The sequence below is a fragment of the Falco rusticolus genome, chromosome 4 (assembly GCF_015220075.1).
Source record: "Falco rusticolus isolate bFalRus1 chromosome 4, bFalRus1.pri, whole genome shotgun sequence".
NCBI lineage: Eukaryota > Metazoa > Chordata > Aves > Falconiformes > Falconidae > Falco > Falco rusticolus.
Window position 1 is genome coordinate 99,137,972 of NC_051190.1, and position 21,480 is coordinate 99,159,451.

The following is a 21,480-nucleotide window of genomic DNA, read 5'->3' on the forward strand; positions in this document are numbered from 1 at the left end:
GCCTGTGCTCAGAAAAACAAACCATACCATTTAAACACCATTCTATGTTGCAGGCTGACCAAACACATGTTGGCCTTTGAAAAGATGAATTCAAACACTGCAGCATCCTCTCCAGGATAGCAAGCTACTCTGTGTCAATGCCATTGCCCTAAACTGCAACAGGAGGACAACAGAGAGACAGCCTCATTTCCTTAGCACATCCTGCAGAGAACCCTGGAATGCAATTCCCATAAAGCATTGCCACATTGCTAAGAGAAGGAATTTGGAGAGATCTGTTTCTGAAACCAAGCACCTGACTTTGCTGCTTACTAGATATGAATACTCTCCTCAGTGCTCCTGATGCACTGAGGAAGCCCTGTCATTATACCCCAAAGCAGAGGTACTTCACTTGTGCCCAGTTCATTTGCAAGCTGTTCAGGTATTGCAAAGGAAAAGCACAGCTCATTGCTGCCTGAGCTCCAGACACAAACTGGCCCTTAACCTAGAAACTACAGTTAGTCTATCATCTGTATACACAAGTGCAGCAGGAAGAACAGGCATTGCCCTTACTTTTAATTTCTCTTCCATGAGGATTAATTTTCAAAGGAAACTCTGAATGTTTGAAGTAGCCTTGGGCTTTGCTTTAGCAGATGCATGAGAATGAAGTGACAGACTTTAGGGAGGATGGGGAAATAAAGTAATATTTTGAATGTTTCCTTTACTGTTAGATATCAGTAGTGTTTATTCTAACGTATCACCTAATCTAAAGTCATGTCAATGAAAAGGCTTCACCAGAGACTGCAACAAATTGTTTACTCAATAAAGGTCATTCAATTGGTGCTGTTAATCATTTAGTTCCATTGTGAACATAAGCCCAGCTCTGACATTTAACAATGGAAAGCTAGGTAGGGTTACTGTTTCCAAGACTAGTCTCACTGCTAGACAGAATTCTAATAAAATTGTTTTCAACATGCAGTGTGAAATGTTTCTTCTCATTTAAAGGCAGTATATTTTTTGACAGGTCTGAGCTATGCATTTTGTGGCTTTATTTATATTGTTTAAGAATAAAGTGTCAATTTGCTGTTTAAAAATACATTGAAAAAGTGTTTATGGCATATTTGCCTGTTGAAGGCAATATAAAAGGTATTTTAAAAAAGTAGAAAAGACTTTGCCTGCTTTGTTGTTGTTTGAAACTGCTCTGGGGAGTCAGGTTGCTCTTCTCATTGCAGCTTGCTTTCTTTGTGTGGAGCAGAAGCTTTATACAAGAAGTTTAGCGCTTGTGATTGCAAAGACAGGTTTCTAATGTACTTGAGATACCAGCAGGTATTAAAGATTGTACCTCACACCAAGCACTTTGCATTCTTTTCCAAGTGATTTGTAGCACCTGTGATCTGCTTCCTACCACAGAGAAAATAATGAGAAACCAGTTTTCCCATTGCCAGAAGACATCTTCCTTCATCTGTTGACCCCAAGCTTTTTCCTCTTCCTTTACCATATGTGATGTCTCTTCACACAGCACAGTTTTCATTTGTGGGTTTTTTTTTTAAAACAAAAAATAGACAGAAGACTGAATTAGGAGCTAAGGGGATGAAGCAGACAGCAGTCAGATTTGTGGTGTGGAGCAATACCTAAATTAATGCAGAGAAATGGCTGGCTGTTGAAATGCTTCTGCTTGAGCAGAAGGAGTGAAGAGCCCTGCTAATGCTATCTGGTTCTCTTACTATTCCTTTGGCATGCACTGAAAGATGCTGAAAGGTGGAATGGGATGGGAATGAAGCCTGGAAAGGAGCAAAAATGAAGTCTGTAGAATGAGAAGGACAGCATGGCAAACAACTTTTCAGAAATCAAGTAATGATTATGCATTATGTCCCTTCTTTTGAAGTCTTCAAGACATTTTCAGTAAAGTCTACTTCTAGTATCTTATGCAGTTGTGAAATGCCTCTGTGTGTACTGCAGAGAAGCTGTGGCTCCAGATACAGGGCACACACAAGTAGAATTGCTGTGTACAAATGGAGCTGTCATGTTTCCCAGGCACAAGTACTATGGACACACTGCAGCTTGTAGTGCATGTTCCGTAAATCCAGTATATCTCATATGGATCAGATCCACTGCATTTGAGCAGATGGAATCATAGAATCATTTAGTTTGGAAAAGACCTTTAAGTTCCTCAAGTCCAACCGTAAACCTAATACTGCCAAGTCTACCACTAAACCATGTCCCTAAGTGCCTCGTCTACAGTCTTTTAAACACCTCCAGGGATGGTGACTCCACCACTTCCCTGGGCAGCCTGTTCCAGTGCTTGACAACTCTTTCAGTGCAGAAATACCCAATCTAAATCTCCCCTGGTGCAACTTGAAGCCATTTCCTCTCATACTATTGCTTGTTGCTTGGGAGAAGACACTAACACCCACCTGCCTACAACCTCCTTTCAGGTAGCTGTAGAGAGCCATGAGGTCTCCCTTCAGCCTCCTTTTCTCCAGACAACTCCCATTTCCTCAGCTGCTCCTCATAAGACTTGTGCTCTAGACCGTCCACCAGCTGCATTGCTCTTTGGATGCGCTTCAGCACCTGTCTTTCTTGTAGTGAAGGGCCCCAAACCGATAATCTGTACAACAGATGCATGTTGATTTGACACTTTCTACAACAACAAATTCAGTGCACAGGCACAGTGGAGCTGATTAGTATGTGCACAGTGGGCAATCCTCAGCATGCGTCACTATACAACAACCAGCCAGACCTACCCAGTAAGAACTTATACCACTTGACACCATGGAGATACTCCCCAGTTCCAAACTTCCAGAAGGTCACAAGATCACAACCACATTTCTTATACAATAAAGAACATGCTCTGTTTACAGATATATATACATATTCGCAATTCATAAACTGAAGCCACTCCAAATGTGGAGACTTAAAGTAGCAATGAACACACCACAAAACACTTCACAAGTGCACATCTCTGCTGTATGCACTACAGACAAGTTTTTTTTTCCTTCCTCCCATTCTCTCTAGTCACAGTTCATTGCTACAAAACTCCTGAAGTAAGATGAGTTGTGGCATGAACCTGGAATGCAATCACAGACCTTTACACCTTCAATCTAAAGTACTCCCAGAAGAGTTACTGTAATGGCATGCCTTACATGTTTCAGAGAAAAATTAAGTAGACCTTCTCCCATATTATAGCCCATTGGTCTAATTTCAGCAATGCCACAACATAGCTTTGGTGTGTTTAAGTAAGCTGTAACTTAATTTAATATATATCTGACCACAAAGCCTTTCTTCATTCGAGTCACACTTTATAAGTTACATGTTTAAAGGAGTATATGCAGCTCCACTGTTCTCCAGCTATTCCTGTTATGCAATGGTTATCTAATCTCTCTGTGTGCCAGTCAATTATAGCCTCAAGACATTCAGAATTTGCTGCAGTTATAAAAAGAGAAACATCATTTGGTTTCAATACACATCTCATATATATAATTTAAGCACAATAAACAATGAAGTGCTAAAAAAACCTGCCAGCCCAATAGCCCAAGAAGGTTTTTTGGAAACTATATAAACTGACTCCACTAATATGCCACATGAATGGTTTAAAGATAAAATTCTACATCACGTGGTTGTCAGATTCAGCTCATACATGCCAAATTAATGCAGCAGAGAAGTAACTACATGCTCTTTCTAATAACATGATTTACATGGAAAATACCTAAGATTCTTCATTTATTTCAGCAATTTCTACACTACCCAGATTCATTTCTTCAAATGATATACTGTTCAGCAGGACAAATAATATAGTACAGCAGCACTCCTCAACAGTGAGCACTTTTGTTACACAACTAAAACTGGAGGGATCAACGAAAACCTTACATTTTCAGCTAGATGAAAAGGACCTTCCTCTGGAAGGTAGGAGATCAGAGCATCTAAGCCTCTATAGGGATCTATTCAGAGCTCAAATCAGAGTTTCAAAGGTACATGCTAAGAACTCCCGAGAAGCTTTCTAGTATTTACCTTCTTAACGCTGGGATTCAACATCCTATCTGCCGTGCCCCTGTTGGGACTTCTACTGCTAGACTAGCAACATGGGCATTTCTGAACAACCTTCATCTCCCAGGATATGAACATAATTTCTTCTGCATTTGATCAAGTCAGAAAACAATCTATGTGACTGCCTTTATACCCCCTAAAAGCAAAACTACTTCTGCATGAAAATAAGAGAATGACACCAACCACAAGAAAAAATGGCAGGAAGGGATTTAATATCAAAGTAAATACTGACACGATTAAGGACATTGCTAAATTGATATATTAGTGAAATGCAGCCATTTGCATCGTTGAATAAAGGTTATTCTAGAAAGAGGCAAATATGGCATCTTATAGTATTGTCACAGCAAACTCTTAAGCCTCTTGTCCTGATGACGCAATCAATCCATTACTTTAAATGTCTGACTTCTCTAGGCACTACAGGGGGAGGGTCACACTTGACCCTCACAGGCAGAATACTGAATAACAAAGATGACAGCTACCTAAAGGAATGATGAAAATGGCTATGTTTTATAACTGATCACCCTTGAGATCTCAGGTGCCTCTCTGAAGCAAGAGTTCATTTCAACCTCATCTGTGTATGGCTGAGTACATCTGGAGACAGAAGACTTTTATTTTTAGCTTGTTGTAAGAGAGGAGGTGTCCTAATCACTGAATTAAAGAGTCATGATCCTTATAGTTCTTTCTCTCTGGTCCCATAATCCATGCACTCCCTACTGAATGACATACTAGTTCTCCCCAGACAGTTGCAGAAGGTCTGAGCCCAGCCCTCCCTACAGCCTCCTGGTCAGGGCACCCTTCCGAGAAACAAAACATGCAGGATCTAATTGCTGTAGGCTAAAGAAGCCAGTGAACCCACTCAGGTATCAACCATTTGGATTGGGTCCATTTCCACCATCTGTTTTTGAAGAAAATTTTGTTCAGATCTAGGATGCCTAATTTGCATATCCAGATCAGGATAAGCTATTGGGACACTTGGCTCTGCCAAGAAGGCAGGTGTTCTGGGTGTGCACAATACAACATGAAAATATTCTGGAAATTTCACTCAGGTCCTGTTGAATTTCACACTCCCACTAGCACAAGAAGGTTTTGTAAAGAGTACTCTTAAGTGATCTTAAAAATTATTAGGTGCAATCTTCAGACTATTTCTTCTATATTCATCCCTTCTTACGCACCACTGTAGTTTTGTAGCTCTAGGCTGAACCAATAAAGAGCACAGCAACAGCAACTGCTTGTTGGACATTTCCCTTTCACCCCACTTTTCTGGTGAGCAAGATTAGTTGTTGTTCAGCATTGTGAACACACACAGTATTAATCCAATTCACCTGGAATCAAATGACCTTGAGACTGCAAAATCTGAGATGTCCTTCTCAGTTCAGTGATAATAAAACGGATGTCCAAGAACCCTCTTCTTGCTAGGATTATAACTCATTGTGGAATTCTCAGTTAAAACTCAATTCAGGCTTCTGACAAACTAAGGTCACTTCAAAGCTTGTTTCAAACTTTGAATGCAGAAATGTTACCAAGTGACTTGCTGTAAAGATTAAAGTTTATCTTGTCTGACACACTGAGGCCATGAAGGTGAAAAGTTTGTTTCTGATTATGAATTGCGTTGTTCTGAAACCATTTCCTATAGCTTATGTTGAAACATTTAATGTGTCCTTGCATTACAAGTTACAAACATAAACAAAATTTAAAGTAATAGACAGGTGTGGAGGCAGAAGATTCCAGACTATTATTTCCATTCTAAATAACAGACTGCAAAAACCTTCCTGCATAAGGGCATCTATTTCTTTCATAAAAAAATCAGAACACCTACCAGTTATTGAAGATTGCAAAGAAAAGCCCTATTGAAGATTGCAAAGAAAAGCCCTATTCTTACTGAAACCAATACAAAAAGTATTTATGAATTTAATGGAAGGAGTATATGGTTCTTGAAACCAGTTAGTGTTATGCTTTTCAAATTACACTATCTGTGAGTGACAGGCAAACCGGTACACTAAAACTTTAGGTTTTATTTATCTGTCTCCTCTGCATTTTGTCTTGAAACATCTTCCAAAACTGTCTCAATTCTTTTAAAAGCTTGATTATAGCTAGAAGCATGTAACTTCTGAACTAATACTTTCTTAACTCTTGTGTATGCAATTACTGTCCTTTTCTCCCACCTCTTCACACAATCCCATTTTCATGAGGTCGTGCTGTCCTCTAGTGGCAAAGAACTATGACATGTAAAGTTATGGGGGCATTTAAAAGTAGACATTCCTTCCTTCATTATGATTTTCATCATCTCTGCTCCGGGTAATTTTCAGGTCTCTCACCAAACGGATTCTTGAAAGAAGCTGATGATCTCAGCTTGACGACTGTAGTAAAGTTACTGAGTGAAACACAGCAAAGTTCAATAGCTATTTGAACTTAGAACCATGCCCCGAAGTTGAATTTGTTAATTTTGCTGTTTGAATTGTTTTGCAACTACCCACCTATATGTTGTATTCTTTTTAGCTTGAAAAGAAAAATCGGATGCATTAGATACTCTCATAAATGTGTCAATAGAAATAAATTATCTTAAGACTTTAGGTGGGATTTTCAGCACGTTTCTTCAGATTTCAGCTGTACAGTTCTACTTATAAAGCTTAAGTTTATAACAAAGTCATGGTTAGGAATGTAAACTTCTAACCTGTTGAGTTAATGATGAATCAGTTTCTTAGTTACCCTGTCTCCTGTACTCACAATATACCTCAAATTACTCCAACCCCAGTTCTGCAATTTCATGTCAGGTCATAGAAAGACTGTGCAAGGCATAAGCCAGTCATAATGATGGATATAGCCCCAGCCATGCTGGGTCACATGAAAAAGGGAAGACAACCTCTGCCTCCCCACCATCCAGATGACATTCCCTCAGCTGCACACAGCTCCAGAACCCTATACACTAGTCATAGTGGCTGGTGAATCATGGAACTGCTGCCACTTAGCGTGAAGGTATCAGAGGACAGAGGCAGATGCCTTTCATGCAGATGAACAAAATGCAGGTGCTGCAACAGGGCAGAGACAACAATTATCATGCTCTGAGCTAAGATCTGGCAGTTTCAGGCTTTTATGGAACAACTAGAGTACCATATACAACACAGACCATCTCTATTGAAAAATTCCCCCTGACTTCACTGTGCTGTACATCAGGCCTCATGCTATATAAAAGAAAGAAGCTGAATAAGTAGATCAGTCATTTGGCTTATTCAGGCTTGCACTTCCTGCACAGGGTAGAGTACGGAGGAAAGCCAACAAGTTAATAAAAACCAGCCCAACAGCAAGCAACATCTTAGAGCAAAGTCTTCATCATCACTAAAAAGAGGGAAGTAGAATCATATATAATCCAGGACAAAGTGAATCTTTTAAAAATTACCATACTACATCTTTTCATTGCGTGTCTTCAATATAACTCTCTTAATCATGCTCCATCAGACACAGATATTTTTGAATAATGGAGATCATAAAGAATTATCAACTTGATTCAGCGCAGGCACAAACAATTTAATAGTGATTTATGAAGGGCTTCTAACAGACTTTGCTTATGTCTGTGGTATATAGCCCTGTCACTCCATCATCTGAGTTAACAAAAAGGATGTGTAGAAGTTTGGTCAGCTGCCTTTCATTCAAAGCATCTTCTGCTTTCAGGTCATTATCAACATTCATTCTAACCACAGCAACTCTTGTTTTAATGGGTAGTCAATCTGTGGCAACTATCACTTTCAAATCTTCCTCAGCTTCCTCTGATCTTGCTGCATTCTGACCTTGTACACTAAATTCTACAGGAATACAGAGGCAATAGCGTACCAGACATATTATTTTATAAAATGAACATCTGCTAACTTTGAGCTGAACCATAATAATCCTTGTAAAAAACCAACCTTCTTTCAGAGGGCCATTTCCCACAGCTGTACTTTTCTCTGTGGGACAGATCCTTAGATCCATAATTTTGTTGTCAACAATCACCACCAACTCCTAAAATGAAATAAAGAGAAAGAAACCTCAACAATAAATCATGTAGTAATATAGTAGATATATCACAGACAAAAGCAATACCCCTACAGATGCCACATAGATGTTTTTAAACTGTAGCCCAGCAGATTTTAAGTATCAGCAAATAAAGTATTTAGAATGTTTGCACAAAATTGTCTATGCCATAAAACACAAAGGTCCATGGGCTTCTAAGTAATACATACAACAAAATACCCCCATAGTCTCCGTAGGAGGAAAACATTGGCAGAGCAGTTGTTCCATGATGGATCAGGAGTTAGATTGTATACTGACCCTGAAGGTGTAGGTAGAAGAATAAATTTGTTAAGAGGATCTGCCAATGTACTGTACTCCTCATTATGTGGATTCAGGGATGGAAAGCAGTCTGGTTCTGTTACAGCTGAAGTCAGGAAGGAGCTTTACAAAGTACAGGTCCTCATCTGACAAATACATCTGTACTGCGTCTGGTGAGATAGAGCTGATTTTCTTCATACCAGCCTGTACAGTGCTTTGTTTTAGATTTGTGACTAAACCAGTGTTGCTAACACATGTGTTTTAGCTACTGCAGAGCAGTGCTTGCACAGCGTCAAGGTGCTCTCTGCTTCTCACTCTGCCCACCAGCAAATAGGCTGAGGGTAGGAAAAAGCTGGCCGGGGACACAGCCAGGACAAATGATCCAAACTGGGCAAAGGCATATTCCATGCCATATAACATGATGCTCAGCAATAAAACCTGGGGTGGTCTCTCCAAAGTAGCTGTTCCCCAGAGATTAGCTGGGCATTGGTCTGCTGGTAGGAGGTTGTGAGTGACCACCTCTGCATCACTTGTTGTTTGAGTTCTTTTTTTCTTTTCTCTCTTTCCTTCACTAGTTAAACTGTCACTATTTTGACCCACAAGGTTTTCTCACTTTTGCTTTTCCAACTCTCTTCCCCATCCCGCTGGGCTGGGATACTGACTGAGCAACTGGTGGGTGCTTAGTTGCTGACCAGGGTTAAGCCACCGAATCTCACACAGAGATTGTCTTAATAACCTTTTTAAATTAGGTAAATAATAACAATGTTAAACATGAAGCTGCTCAAGTATCCCAAATGTATTCACTGCACTGTATTTACAGCACAATTCACCCAGCATTAATGTCCTCAATGGACTAAGGATTGGGCTGCCCTAACTGAAGCTTAAAAAAGTAACATAACATGACAAAGCAGTTTTTAAAGAACTTGATAATATATTTTCTCCAGCAATTAATTTTCTGGGTCGATTCATTTTTGAAAGTTAAGACAGCTCATCCTCAAATACTCTGAGAATTGTTTCCAACATCTGGGCAATGAACAGTTGGATTTCTTTCTGAATTGTCCTAGTTGGAGATTTAAAGCAATCTTTGTTTAGTTTACAAATTAGATGTTGAAGCAAGCTAATCTAATCCCTAAACATTAGGAAAACCAATCCATGAAGCAACAGGAAAGTAGTGTAATTTTTCTGTTTAGAAAGGGTTGTGTGAATATGGTCTCCACTATCCATAAAAATTCTGTAATGCACCCAAAAGCAGCATTAGAGAAACAGTATTTACAGTTCTTCCAATCTATTTGTTAATTTCAAGTGGACTATTAGAAGGAATCCAGGAGCTCTACAATACTACACTTTCTATTCTAGGCTTGAAGCTTGGAGATTTTGACTTTCATGAACTCAGAATATGAGAACAATTCAGCTGAAGCACCAGCATGAACATATTTTTAATTATTCCCAGAGTCCAAACAACAGTGAAGTGGAGAAACAGCCTGATACCAACATGCGAATGAAAAAATCAAGAGCCCTGCTTTGTTACAGAATTACAGGCTTATTTGCCATATCACCTAATATTGTGCAGGCTATATTATAGTCAATATTAGGGAAAACACAGTAGCATCCTTCCTCTTCCCACAATTGTCACATATTCTGTATCTGTCTTTTTCACTGAAAAGGGGTTTAACCAGAATAGATCACCAACATAACCATAAATGATATTCAGACAAGAAATTACCTTTTCTTTTTTCTTTTTTTTTTCATTAAAACAAAGAGGTAAATTAGGGCAAACAGCACATATTCCCCAAACCCAGTTTTTACTCTGGGAAATAAACCAACACTTTTTCTCTGTTGTACACAAAAGTAATTCTCCCCTCCAAGAGATTTTGCAATTCAGGGACATACCATTTGAAAGACATTTCCAAAACTCCCCCCCAGCCTTAAAAGCAGATGACTCCCTTGGTCATGGCAACAAACGTGGCACACATGAGGCAAAATCTGCTTTAAAGTAGCAACATTTTTGTTATTCATGCCAATAGTAGGGCAGGTTCTGAGATTTGGGAACAATCAGATGTTCTCCTCAGTCTTGGGGATCTGCTCCTCTGAAATCACCAGGATGAGTGAAGGAACCACACCTTTTTTTTTGAAGAGAGGGAAATCGCATTAGGATAATTTAAGGGACAGCTAATCTATGACTGCCTTATTCCTGAAAGGAAAGGTCTTCAAACAGAGAATTCACGTTTCAGACGAGGCCCTGAGGCACTGAATAGGGGTAGCACAGGGAGCCATTACCCAGCACTTACTTCTGGGTGGACCCACTACTGTCTCTTCTCAGTTCTTCTTTTTCAAGAGTGTGCCAGCTGGTCTCAAATGTCACCATTTTAGGGTGGTGAGAGATTTCCCCCACAAGGTCTCTACCTCACAAAAGCTTGTGGCACAACCTGTGCGCCCCTGCTTGGCTGAGGAGAACCGGGCGTTGTGAACGTGCAGGCCAATCCGGGGTGCGGAGCAGCCCGGTGGCTTCGGAGCGGCGGGTGGACCCGGTCGGGCCCTCTTCTCTGAAGAGAAAATGGCCGCTTTTTTGCGGACGCTGCTCGGCCCGGCAGCAGAGGCCGAGGAATAGGAGGGCTTGCCCTACCCTCACGTTACCTCCTGGTTTGAAAAGCAAAACCCCACAAAGCTCCCACTTTTCCTCAGAGGTGCAGATTTCCGTCCCCCGGCGCCGCCAGGCCCCGCCTTTCCCCGGCCTTCGCGCGCCCCCTCCCGGGCTGCTCCAGCAGCGCTCCCCGAACGGGAGCCGCCGTGGGACGGGACGGGACGGGGCGGGAGGGGGAGAGGGAGGGAGGCGGCCCGCGGGGCCTCCCGCCTTCTCTTCCTCGTCCGGCTGCCGCAAGGAGCGGCCCGTGGCCCGCGGGCTCGGAGGGCCCCCCGGCTCGGCCGGGCCGGGGCAGCGGTGAGAGGCGCTGGCCGGGGGGAGGCGGGGAGCTGCCGCCTCGGGGAACGCGGCGCCTCAGGCATGTCCCCGCCGCCAGGGCCTGCCGGAGGCGGTGGCTCCCTCGTTCGGCGTTGAAGCCTCACCCGGCGGTGGGCGCGGCAGCGGCGTTCCCCGGCCATGGGGACGGCGTCGTCGCTTGTGAGCCCGGCGGGCGGGGTCGGGGAGGTGATCGAGGACACGTACGGCGGCGGCGGCGAGGCCTGCGAGATCCCGGTGGAGGTGAAGCCCAAAGCTCGGCTGCTGCGCGGCTCCCTGCGACGCGTTGGGGCCTCACGGCCCGGCGGCCTCATCGGCGCCAGCTTCAAATCGACGGCCTCGGTGCAGGAGCTGGAGTGCGTGGCGGAGTACGAGCGCCTGAAGAAGGAGTACGAGATCTTCCGAGTCAGCAAGAACAACGAGGTGGCCTCCATGGTGAAGAAGGAGGCTAAACTGGACAGGGAGAACAAGCGGCTGCGCGCTGAGCTGCAGGTAGCGCCTGCCGCCCTCTCCGGCAAGGGGACTGAGCAGCGCAGCAGGGCTCTTGCGCGTGAAACCGCAAAGGACTCGGCCTGCTTCCCAGGAAAGCTGTGGCAGGGAGGTGATGGGTGTGATGGCTTTTCCTTCCCAAGGAAGGCAAGGTGTTCGGGGGACAGTCCTGGTGAGCTGTGGGGGCACGTTCAGGTGTGCCTCTGGGGATGGGGACCACATGGTGCGCAGCTGTCTTCCCTCGAGCAAGGAGAGGTGTAGGGTTCTGGGATAATGCTGTTGCAGTCAGGCAAAAAAGTAATCTAAAACCATTGATCAAAGATTGCTTTCACTCAGAAAATTGGTATGTTAAATATTTGCAGGCACTTCAGAAAACTTACCAGAAAATACTTAGAGAGAAAGAAAGTGCATTAGAAGCTAAATACCAAGCCATGGAAAGAGCTGCTACTTTTGAACATGATCGAGACAAGGTCAAAAGGCAATTCAAGGTATGGATTGACTTTTCTTTTCCTGGGAAATTGACCAAAAAGAAGAGTGATGTCACTTGGTCACATTGCCCCAGTGAACTTTTCTCCAGTAGCTTTCATAGCTTTCATGCAGACCTCTCCTCCTTAAAAAAAAAAAAAAAAAAAAAAAAAAAGTGTGTGGGGGGCACAGTATGGTAGCTGTAGCTGCCTATTCCGTTTAAGATGAGCCTACCAAAACTTCTCTGTAAAACTGTGAGGAAAAAATAGAATATATCTTTTTAAATATTATAAAAGGAGAATGTGCAGTGATGCATCATAAATTCCTGCATTATTTGAACACAGGAGTATCTTCATATTTGAGAGTGACGAGAAAACACGGGCTGCAAACTGATACATACTGAAGGAACGTATGAACAGAGTTCCACTATTTCTGATTTTACATATAGTATTAGAATGTTTAACACTTCTAGCTTTTATTAAAGAAAGGTGTGTATTGGTGCATCTCTTTTGGCTACTAAAATATGATGGCTAGTTAAAGACAAAAGCCTTTGCACTTTCTGGAGGGATGACTTGAAAGGCCAGGCTGATGCTTCCACTTTTCCCTTGATGCAGGTTTCTGCCACCCAAAACAGGGCAATAGATCCTGGGTTTGCACTGTTTTCAGATTCTTGATGTCTTGAATTGCAACAGGGGTTCATGTTTGGCAAATACATAAAAAGAGGGTTGGTTTTGACCTTATTTAAGAAAATGGGACTCAAAGAAGATTTCCTCTCTTCTTGTGATTGTGTTTTCTTCCCAACATGATGGTGATATTTTACAAACAAGACAACGGGAGATGTTTGATCTCTTTCTATCTTAGGAAATTTTAATTTCTGCAACAATAAAAAGTAAATATGAGATTATATGTAAATGTAGAAAAATTCTTGGAAGAGTAAAAGGGAATCTTTGAAAGAGTTTATACCATGTAGTGTGATTTTAGAGGATAAACTTTAAAAGGTAAAGAAAATTACTTGCCATTTTTAATGAACTTCCCATACTAATGTAGACTTCTAACTTTCAAAACATTATGTTGAGCTATAAAATGGTAAAATTTTAAATATAGATAATTATAAACTATGTTTTCCTGCTCAATTATAGGCTGCTTATGGCTTCTTGTTCTCGTTTTCATGCCTTTGCCTGCTAAATGAATGCTAGAAACTTATTTTTCCAATTGAAAGCAGATAACATGAATTCAGGAACTGATACTGAATTTTGAAAGATTTATCGTTTGTTGGTGGTTTTTTTCTTTTTTTTTTTTTTTTCTTCTTCCCCTTCCTGCGATAGATTTTTAGAGAAACTAAAGAAAATGAGATCCAGGACTTACTGAGGGCCAAACGAGAGCTGGAAGCAAAACTTCAGAGACTCCAGGCCCAAGGAATCCAAGTGTTTGATCCTGAAGAGTCTGATTCTGATGATAATTGTACAGATGTTACGGGTGAGAATTTCATCCCCAACGTGTTGTGCTGGAACATGACTGAACTCTGATTAGTAAAGCACAAGACAAATTATGTTCTTTTGAAAAAAGTTAGTTAATCCAGGTGAATAGCAACATAAAGAGTAAAAGCAGCTGACTTTACAAACTTGGTGTAGATGTGGGAACTCCACATTTCTAGTTGTATGAATGGATAGATGAAGAAAATAGAGCACTGTCTAGACACAGTGACTTGAACATTTTTTTTTAAATTGTTCCATGAACAATTCTGAGTTTTCTAGTCTTTTTTTGAGTTTTCTCATACTAGATGTAAGAGATCACGTTCCAAAGGATCCAAAAAGGACACCTGAAACTAGAGGGAATCTTAGGTAGACTTGCTGTCTTGGTTGATGAGGTGTGCTAGTCTCAGCTGCTGTACTTTTCAGAATAGCAGTTAGATATCTACCAAAAATGAACTGACCAGAGAGTCATTGAAGAATTTTTCAAAGGGAAGCCCTAGCAAACTTAATGACATAAAAGGCAAAACCTTCTGTATGCTGGAAGAGGTATTTGATAACATCCTAAGAATTCAGATAGGTATGTGATCAGTCCGCTGACTTTGTATCAGTCAAAATAGAGCAATAATTGTAGCAGTTCGCACCTTAACACTCTTAAGGATGGCCACCATTGCTTCTTGCACCATGAAGGGTTGCTGAGGAAAAACTGTGCAAGTGCTGTTGCTTAACCTTTGTTTTGCTTATTGAGTTATATTGACTGTCACATCTTGGCAGGAGTATAAATATGCAGTCTTTAAAAGTAGTAATGTTTCAAAATCCAGTGGTCATCTTTTTGCATAGTAATTATGCATTTGGTGAATTTTAGTGGTACAGATAGTCTTTTCTTTAATGTATTTTATCTTTTTTCTTTTGTGTTAAATTAATTTTTGAATTCATACCTCCTTTCTTACTTTTTTTCTGTCTTTTTCAATGTCCTGGTTTTCTCCATGGAGTATTTATTTAGTGTCTTGAATGTTCTATTCTATTGATTGGCAGAAGTGTAATCCAAGCATATTGTGAAGAGATACCGTGAAAGCTCTTTCATGTGGCACAGAGAATGTATTTCAGTCCTGACCTACAGCCTCTTTACACTTTTTCAGTGCTGGGACATTCCTGAACAAAAGTTGTCAGTTTTGTGAGGTGCACAAATGACTGAAGCAATACTGTGAACTGTTTTTCTGATCTGTAATGCAATTCAGCATTTGAACCCAATAGATGCGAGCAATCTGTATACTAACAAATACTAGCAAATAACCTCATCCTTTAGCAGCCTGGCTTCTCATTAACTTGGGATAAGCACCCATTTAGATTGCTTGTGTGTAAAGCACACAAAAGTGTGAGCAAAGCTGCTGAATGAGTAAAAATGATGGTCAGTGGCCTGTGCTAGTAAGTTTCAGCTAGAGTATTTAAGGCTGACAATTTACCTTGTTCAGTGACAATTACGAGGGGGGTTTTTTTGTTTTCCAATTCTTAGCTGCTGGGGCACAATCTGAATACTGGAATGGAGGAGCTTTGGGAAGTGAACCATCCATGGGTAGTATGATGCAACTTCAGCAGTCTTTCAGAGGGCCTGAATTTGCTCATAGCTCCATAGATGTTGAGGGACCATTTGCAAATATAAACAGGGGTAAGTAATCAGGTTTTTTGCTGGGATGATAGGTGTCTGTGTAATTTTTCTATCCATTCTTAAGTAATTCTGTTCTTTCTTAGTTCCTTTTTGGTCTGTTCTTGGGTTATTAGAAGGATTATTTGGAATTCTTTGTAAAAATAGAAGGAACTGTGCATGCTAAGTTGTGTTTAATATATTTGATGACTGTGGTATGTGCAGCAGTGATTTTAGCAAACAGCAGTGAATGGTGCTTCATTGTGAGTAAACTAAATAATAAATTGTTACTTATGTGGGCTAAGGAAGATGGTGATCTCTCTTTCAGTATCTGCTGGCATTCCTTTTTCCATTTTGTATTCAAATTCTTTACTTCCTGAGTATGAATGATACATTCATGTTAAAATGAACTATATCCCTGGGTTTTTTCATTGGTTTTTCATGGATTTTGACTCTGCTTAGGTGGCCATTTATGGAAATCTGATTGCAAGGCTAGGATGTATGCACTGTTATGTGAATCAGTGTTAGATATTTTTCTTGTCAATAATTGTTGCTTTTGAACATTTTTCCCAAATGGCCTGTTGTAAATTATCTTCCCGTGCTCTGGTTTCCCTCACTGTTGTCCTGGCCCTGGAACTCCTCCTGCATATAGCTGACTTCATGGCAGGTTTTTCCCTTTTTCCTTCAATGCTTCAGGCTGTGCTTCAAAAAGTCTGTGTCTGCAAAGTGGGAGGGGAAGGTCTGCTCTGTGATGCCTCCAGCTTAATACACAAAGCCTTTCATCATCCCATGTGGCACTGAAAGGAGAACCTATTCCTATCTTGAAACAATAACCAGCCACAAAGCCAAGAACCTAAGAAAATTTTAACATTCATTGCTTCTATAGGGAATTGACATACAGTACTACAGAAAGCAATGGACTTTTCTCTGAAGAGGAAGTTCCCATAATATTTTGCTGTCATTTATTTGTGTGGTCTAATTTAAATATATGTAGATCTAGAGAAAGAAATAAAATAATGTTTGATTATGAGCGATTTTAATTATTTCTGCATATTTTTACAACTATCAGCTCGATTTTTGTGGATAAGTTTCATCAATCCTATTTAAAGGGAATATTGTAATGATAATATGAATATATTTAACACTAGTCTTTTGCCACATTATCAAATTATGTGACAGTATCAGATGATACAGGTTTTCTGCATTCAAATTTATAAAATTGAAATAGTTGATGTATGTAAAGATGTTACTACTATTTTAAGTAAAGTGCAGTATTAATAATGTTAAGAGGTGATAACTTACCTGTTACGCAGCGTAATCAGATGTGAAGATCTCTAGGCTTCATTTTGGGCATTTTTTTTCATTGGCAGATGATTGGGATGCTGCTGTTGCCAGTTTATTACAGGTTACTCCTCTGTTTTCCCACTCTCTGTGGAGTAACACAGTAAGGTGTTTCATTATTAGTACTGATGAGACTCAACCAGAGGTGGACATCTTTGTTACAGTGAGTACCTCACAAACTTACGCTAACTTGTATGTTCTTTGCTTCAACTGTGATACTTATTCAGAAATTTGTCTAATATTCTGTGAAAGCTTTATTTAAGTGTAGCCGATTTCAGTGAAAGTACTGTCGAGGACTTCAGGGAAAGAAACTGCCTAGAGAAAAGAAACTGAGATTTATGTAATAGGTCCTTAGTGTTATGCAGATTTAGTAATAAATTTATTTAAATTTGCTTTCAGAACTACTCACCAAAACTTCAGAGACTCTGTGAAACAATGGGGTATTTCTTTCAAGTTGTTCATTTTTCAGCAGAAAATGAAAGGCCTCTTAAGGATGTAAGAAAATGGGAGATTGAAAAAAGCTCATTAGTCATTTTGCTCCTGCATTTAACTTTGCCAAGGTGAGTATTTTCCAGACTGGTAAAGCAAATGGAAACTGGTAATTTTTGCAGAGTGCATGGCTTATTAAAATGTATGTGGTGCTGTGCTCAGTACATTTCCTAAGTTAAGTGCCTTGGAAGTGATACTACTTCAAACTTTAGGTTTGCTAGTGCAGACAGTTAAAATAATATATCAGCATTGTATCTTTTTCTTGTAGCTACAGGTTCTCTTAAAATACAGTATGAAAGATGTCTTCATAATAAAGAAATGTCTGTTTTGCTTTCCAAGAGCAGCTCTCTGTTGTGCATATTGCTAGAGTCTTAGGAATTCAAGATGGCTGGTGTGAATGTCCTCAGTGTTTTTCATGTGCTTATCTAGCCTTACATCTGTCTGTAGTATTTTGGTTTTATTCTATCACTTACTATTTCCTGTCCTTGGCTATTTTTTGGACCGATTTCATGGTTGTCCTGTGTGATACCTTATGCTAGCTTTCTGTGGCTTAATTTACTGAAGTCATGATGTTTTATGACAAATGGTGATGCAATGTGTTCTGTTTGTTCAGTGAGTAATTTCCTAACTTTCTAGAAGAAGAAACATGAGTTACTAAATGAAAAACACCGAACCAGGGGTACTTGTAGAATTGTGTTAGGACTGTTTCAGTTACGCATTTGGGAATTTGAGTGGAGTTTGGTTTTGATATTTGGAGGAGGGAAGACTGTCCTTTTGCTGAAGGAGAGGAAAAGGGATTAGCAAAGATAATTTTAAGGATCACAGAGTGATCATTCCAAAACATCTCTGAATGCAAAAATCTGAAAATACTGGTATGCATTAAGTTTCATATTAGAGGTAGATTTTGAACTCTAGGGATTTCTAGTACTGTTGAATTGTTAGAGCTCTGTATTAACTAGACCTCCTGTTTCTGTAAATAAACCATCTCTTCACAGAGAATTGAAAAAAGGCTGGTTGAAGGCACTAGTGGCTAAAAGTTACAACAGTGAAGTGCTTCAGGGAGCAGCTAGGTACCACAGAAGATGTGCTTTTGTTTTCAGAGTGGAATCGGACTAGAGCTACTGTACATTTATGGTCTTAGAAAGATAATGTCAGCTGCTGAGGGTATATTGGCACTCTGAAGGGATACTCTTGCCAAATAACATGGTTTTATGTATGTGGGTCACAAGTGATCGAGAACAAAATAAGCAAGAGAAAAAAACACCACAATGGAGCATTCCTGACAACAGTATTTAGTTAGAGAGTTTCTCGCAGAAAAAACTGTGTTGAAAATTGTAGTGCTTATATAAAGAACATAATATTTGAGAGATCCTGTCTGCTAATGTCAGCATTCCTAAGTTGTATAGCTCCTTCTGTGGAACAGCGTTGCTGAGAAAGATATCCATGGATATCATTCACATATATAAATGCAAAATGTTTTTTAGTCTAGAGGTGTGTAATTCTCCCTTTCAACTACTATAAATTAAAAGGCTATCCTACATCTGACAAATACTGAAGGACTTACCCTAAAAAGGCCAAGGAGTAGAACAGAACCTTCAAATAAGAGATGGCAGAGCGTATGATGCTTATTAATCATGTGATTCCATGTTCTTTCCATGAAAGGCAATTAATTAGCTTTCACTCTGCATACTGGTGACAGGGAGATAAACTTTTAATTTACAAAGCAATTAATCATAAAAAAAGTAAATTAATGGTTTTGGTACAAGTAGCATAAATTTAGCTCTTAGCTTTTCCTTGTGTCAGACTTTTATCTTATTCTCTGCTGAAATATTTGCTTGCCCTTTGTTGTAAATAGATGAGACTTTTGAATTAGATTTTGCAGTGAAACCCATCTTTGGAGCTTGTGTTGATTGAACTGTTTACTACAGCAGTGTAATATAGCACAAGAATGCTGATTTCCAATCTAGTTGTTTGTTGGAGGACTATGAGGAAGCCTTCTTGAGGAATCCAGAAGAAAAACCCCGGCTAATTTACCACAGAAAGGAGAATGGCAGAGTCAGTTCAGTCTCAGTCCAGCAATTAATCGAACAAATTTCTTACATGAACAAAGCAAAGGTATGGCATTTTAAAGACTGTTGTATTTTAAAAGGCTTACTTTCCTGCTATAAACAACATTGAGTGCTGGTAGTCCCAGATTTTAGGAGAAATTGCATTACACTCATTGCTCTGGGTGCTCATTATATAAGCAGATTGATGAAGCTGAACTTTTTCAATGTTATGAAATTTTCATTAGCAGGGGAGAAAAAAAGCTACTGCATTTTCACTGAAAAAAAATTCCCTGTACTATAAGAATAGAAATTCTCACCTGTGTTTAGCCATTTGAATGGCAAAGTTATTTATCTAAGGTCCCTCTGTAGCCACTGAAGAGAAAGATGTGTACCTCCTGAGAGATTCCTCCCATCTGAAAATAGATCAGTTGTCATTTGTTTCCCTCTACAGAGATAACTGTTGAGAACAGCTGAAACTAGATGCCCAACTTCTAAAAGCTTAGGGAAAGTGAATCCTACCTAAGGAATGCAACAGAATGGAATTTAAATGTATTCCAGAATGTTTGTGTTGGAAGTCCTAAATAAACCCAGGTGGGTTCAGAGTTGCATCATGCTTTGCCTTGTACTTTTTCAGATAATTGACCATATTGGAGGTGTGGAGGAAGGAGCATATGAAATCTATAATTGTGTGGAAAAGATAATTAAACAGGTAGAGTACATGATGCATTTCAGCTTTTTCTGTTCCTACTTTGATTTATGAACTTAAATGATTTCAGCGTCATTACTATACACTTAAATGTAATTGAGAGAATCTTCTTTTTGTTTTCATCTTTAATATCTAGCAAGCAAGGAAATCTGCAAGTAGAAAATAAAACCCAAAGCTGAGCAGTGCTTTTATGGACAGAAGCAGAATTATCAGGGGAAAGGGATCTTTGTGGCCTTAATTAGCTTTTGTTTTCTTTTTATCCATATCATAGGATAAGGAAAAATTGCATAGGGCATGCTCTCCTTATCCCTGCTCGTGGTGAGTTGCTTCCACTGTGAGAAGACTAAAACCAGTGTTTTGAGACCTATGCATTCAGATTTAACTTAGTTTCATCTGATTGCTCTTTTATTCATGTTCCCTGCTAGCCTGAAAGGAAGCGAGCATATTGATGTTAGCAGAGCTGCACTCGTATACAGTGGAATTGAGACTAATGCCAAATGTGCCTGCACTGTTAAGAACTATAATTGTGGTTTTCTCCACGTAATTTTCTTTTTACTTAGGATATATTGGGATATGAAATGGCAGAACTAGAAGGCAAGGATTTGGGTAATAAGGAAGAGTCCACTACTCCTGAAGAAGTTTTTGGTGATGTATTGTGGGATGCACATGATGAACAAGAACAGATGGAAGCTTTTCAGCAGGCTTCTAATTCAACATGTGAGCTGGGATTTGAGAAAGTAAGTATTGGGAACGTATGTGGGTGAAGAGAAAGTCATCACTGATTTCTGTCTCTTGTTAGGCGAGATGTACTTCTACAGAAGAAGCGATGTCTGAGGGCGTACTTGAGGCTGTTACTCCTTAGGCTAGAATAAGCCATATGTCTTCTATAGATGGCATATTTATTTTCTGGGAGAGATGCCAATTTGTGTGTTGTTGAATGACATTGATGAAGCAGCAGTTGTTGTTCCTGCACTGGGGAAAAGCACTATAACAATATGTCAGAAGTAAGGTGTCCTGCTAGACTTTGGTTGTCAATAGAAAATGCTCTGAATGTCTTTTTATTTTCTTTTTTTGTTTCTTTTCTGATTTATGAGGAAATCTGAACTCTGTCTCGACACCTGGAGTTAGGTCTTTCGGAGATAACTAATGAAAAGATTTCAACTCATCATGCAGCCATACATATGTGAGAAGAAGACAGGAAACTTAAAAGTAGAGAGCTGCTGAATAGCTCAGTCCTTTCTCATTACTTGAAATAAAATAAATTTTTAAAAATATTTCAAATTGGGGGTATTGGAAACAGTTACATATGTAGAGAAGGTGTAATGAATGTAGGAAGGAAAAACAAAGTGGCCATGGAAAGTGATGTGACAGCCTTTTTAGGCAACCATTCCTTGATGTTATAATGTAACATAACCATGCAGTTTCTGTTACTGTATTGAAATTGTAGTTACCACTATTTGACTAGCAAAACTTCTCTTTTTCTTCACTACTCATATACTGGCAATAGTTTGGCAGATTGTGACACTTTTTTCTACATCTAGAACAGTAAAATA

General features: G+C 39.9%; 1 protein-coding gene across 6 annotated transcripts in view; it reads left to right on the forward strand.

Annotated features, from left to right (window-relative positions):
- Positions 1–11,157: 11,157 nt before the first annotated feature.
- NPHP3 (nephrocystin 3) overlaps positions 11,158–21,480 on the forward strand; it is a 30,464-nt gene continuing 20,141 nt past the window's right edge. For 3 of the 6 annotated variants that reach the window (XR_005103706.1, XR_005103705.1, XR_005103707.1), the window contains exons 1-9: positions 11,158–11,770; positions 12,130–12,255; positions 13,558–13,708; positions 15,215–15,367; positions 16,714–16,847; positions 17,084–17,244; positions 19,141–19,288; positions 19,856–19,930; positions 20,488–20,664. Coding sequence is in view for 3 of the 6 variants with exons in the window: in XM_037383824.1 (XP_037239721.1) it covers positions 11,420–11,770; positions 12,130–12,255; positions 13,558–13,708; positions 15,215–15,367; positions 16,714–16,847; positions 17,084–17,244; positions 19,141–19,288; positions 19,856–19,930; positions 20,488–20,664 (1,476 nt within the window). In the remaining 3 variants the exon portion in view is untranslated. The remainder of the gene's footprint in view (positions 11,771–12,129; positions 12,256–13,557; positions 13,709–15,214; positions 15,368–16,713; positions 16,848–17,083; positions 17,245–19,140; positions 19,289–19,855; positions 19,931–20,487; positions 20,665–21,480) is intronic. The other 3 variants (XM_037383824.1, XM_037383825.1, XM_037383823.1) reach the window with 2 other exon arrangements.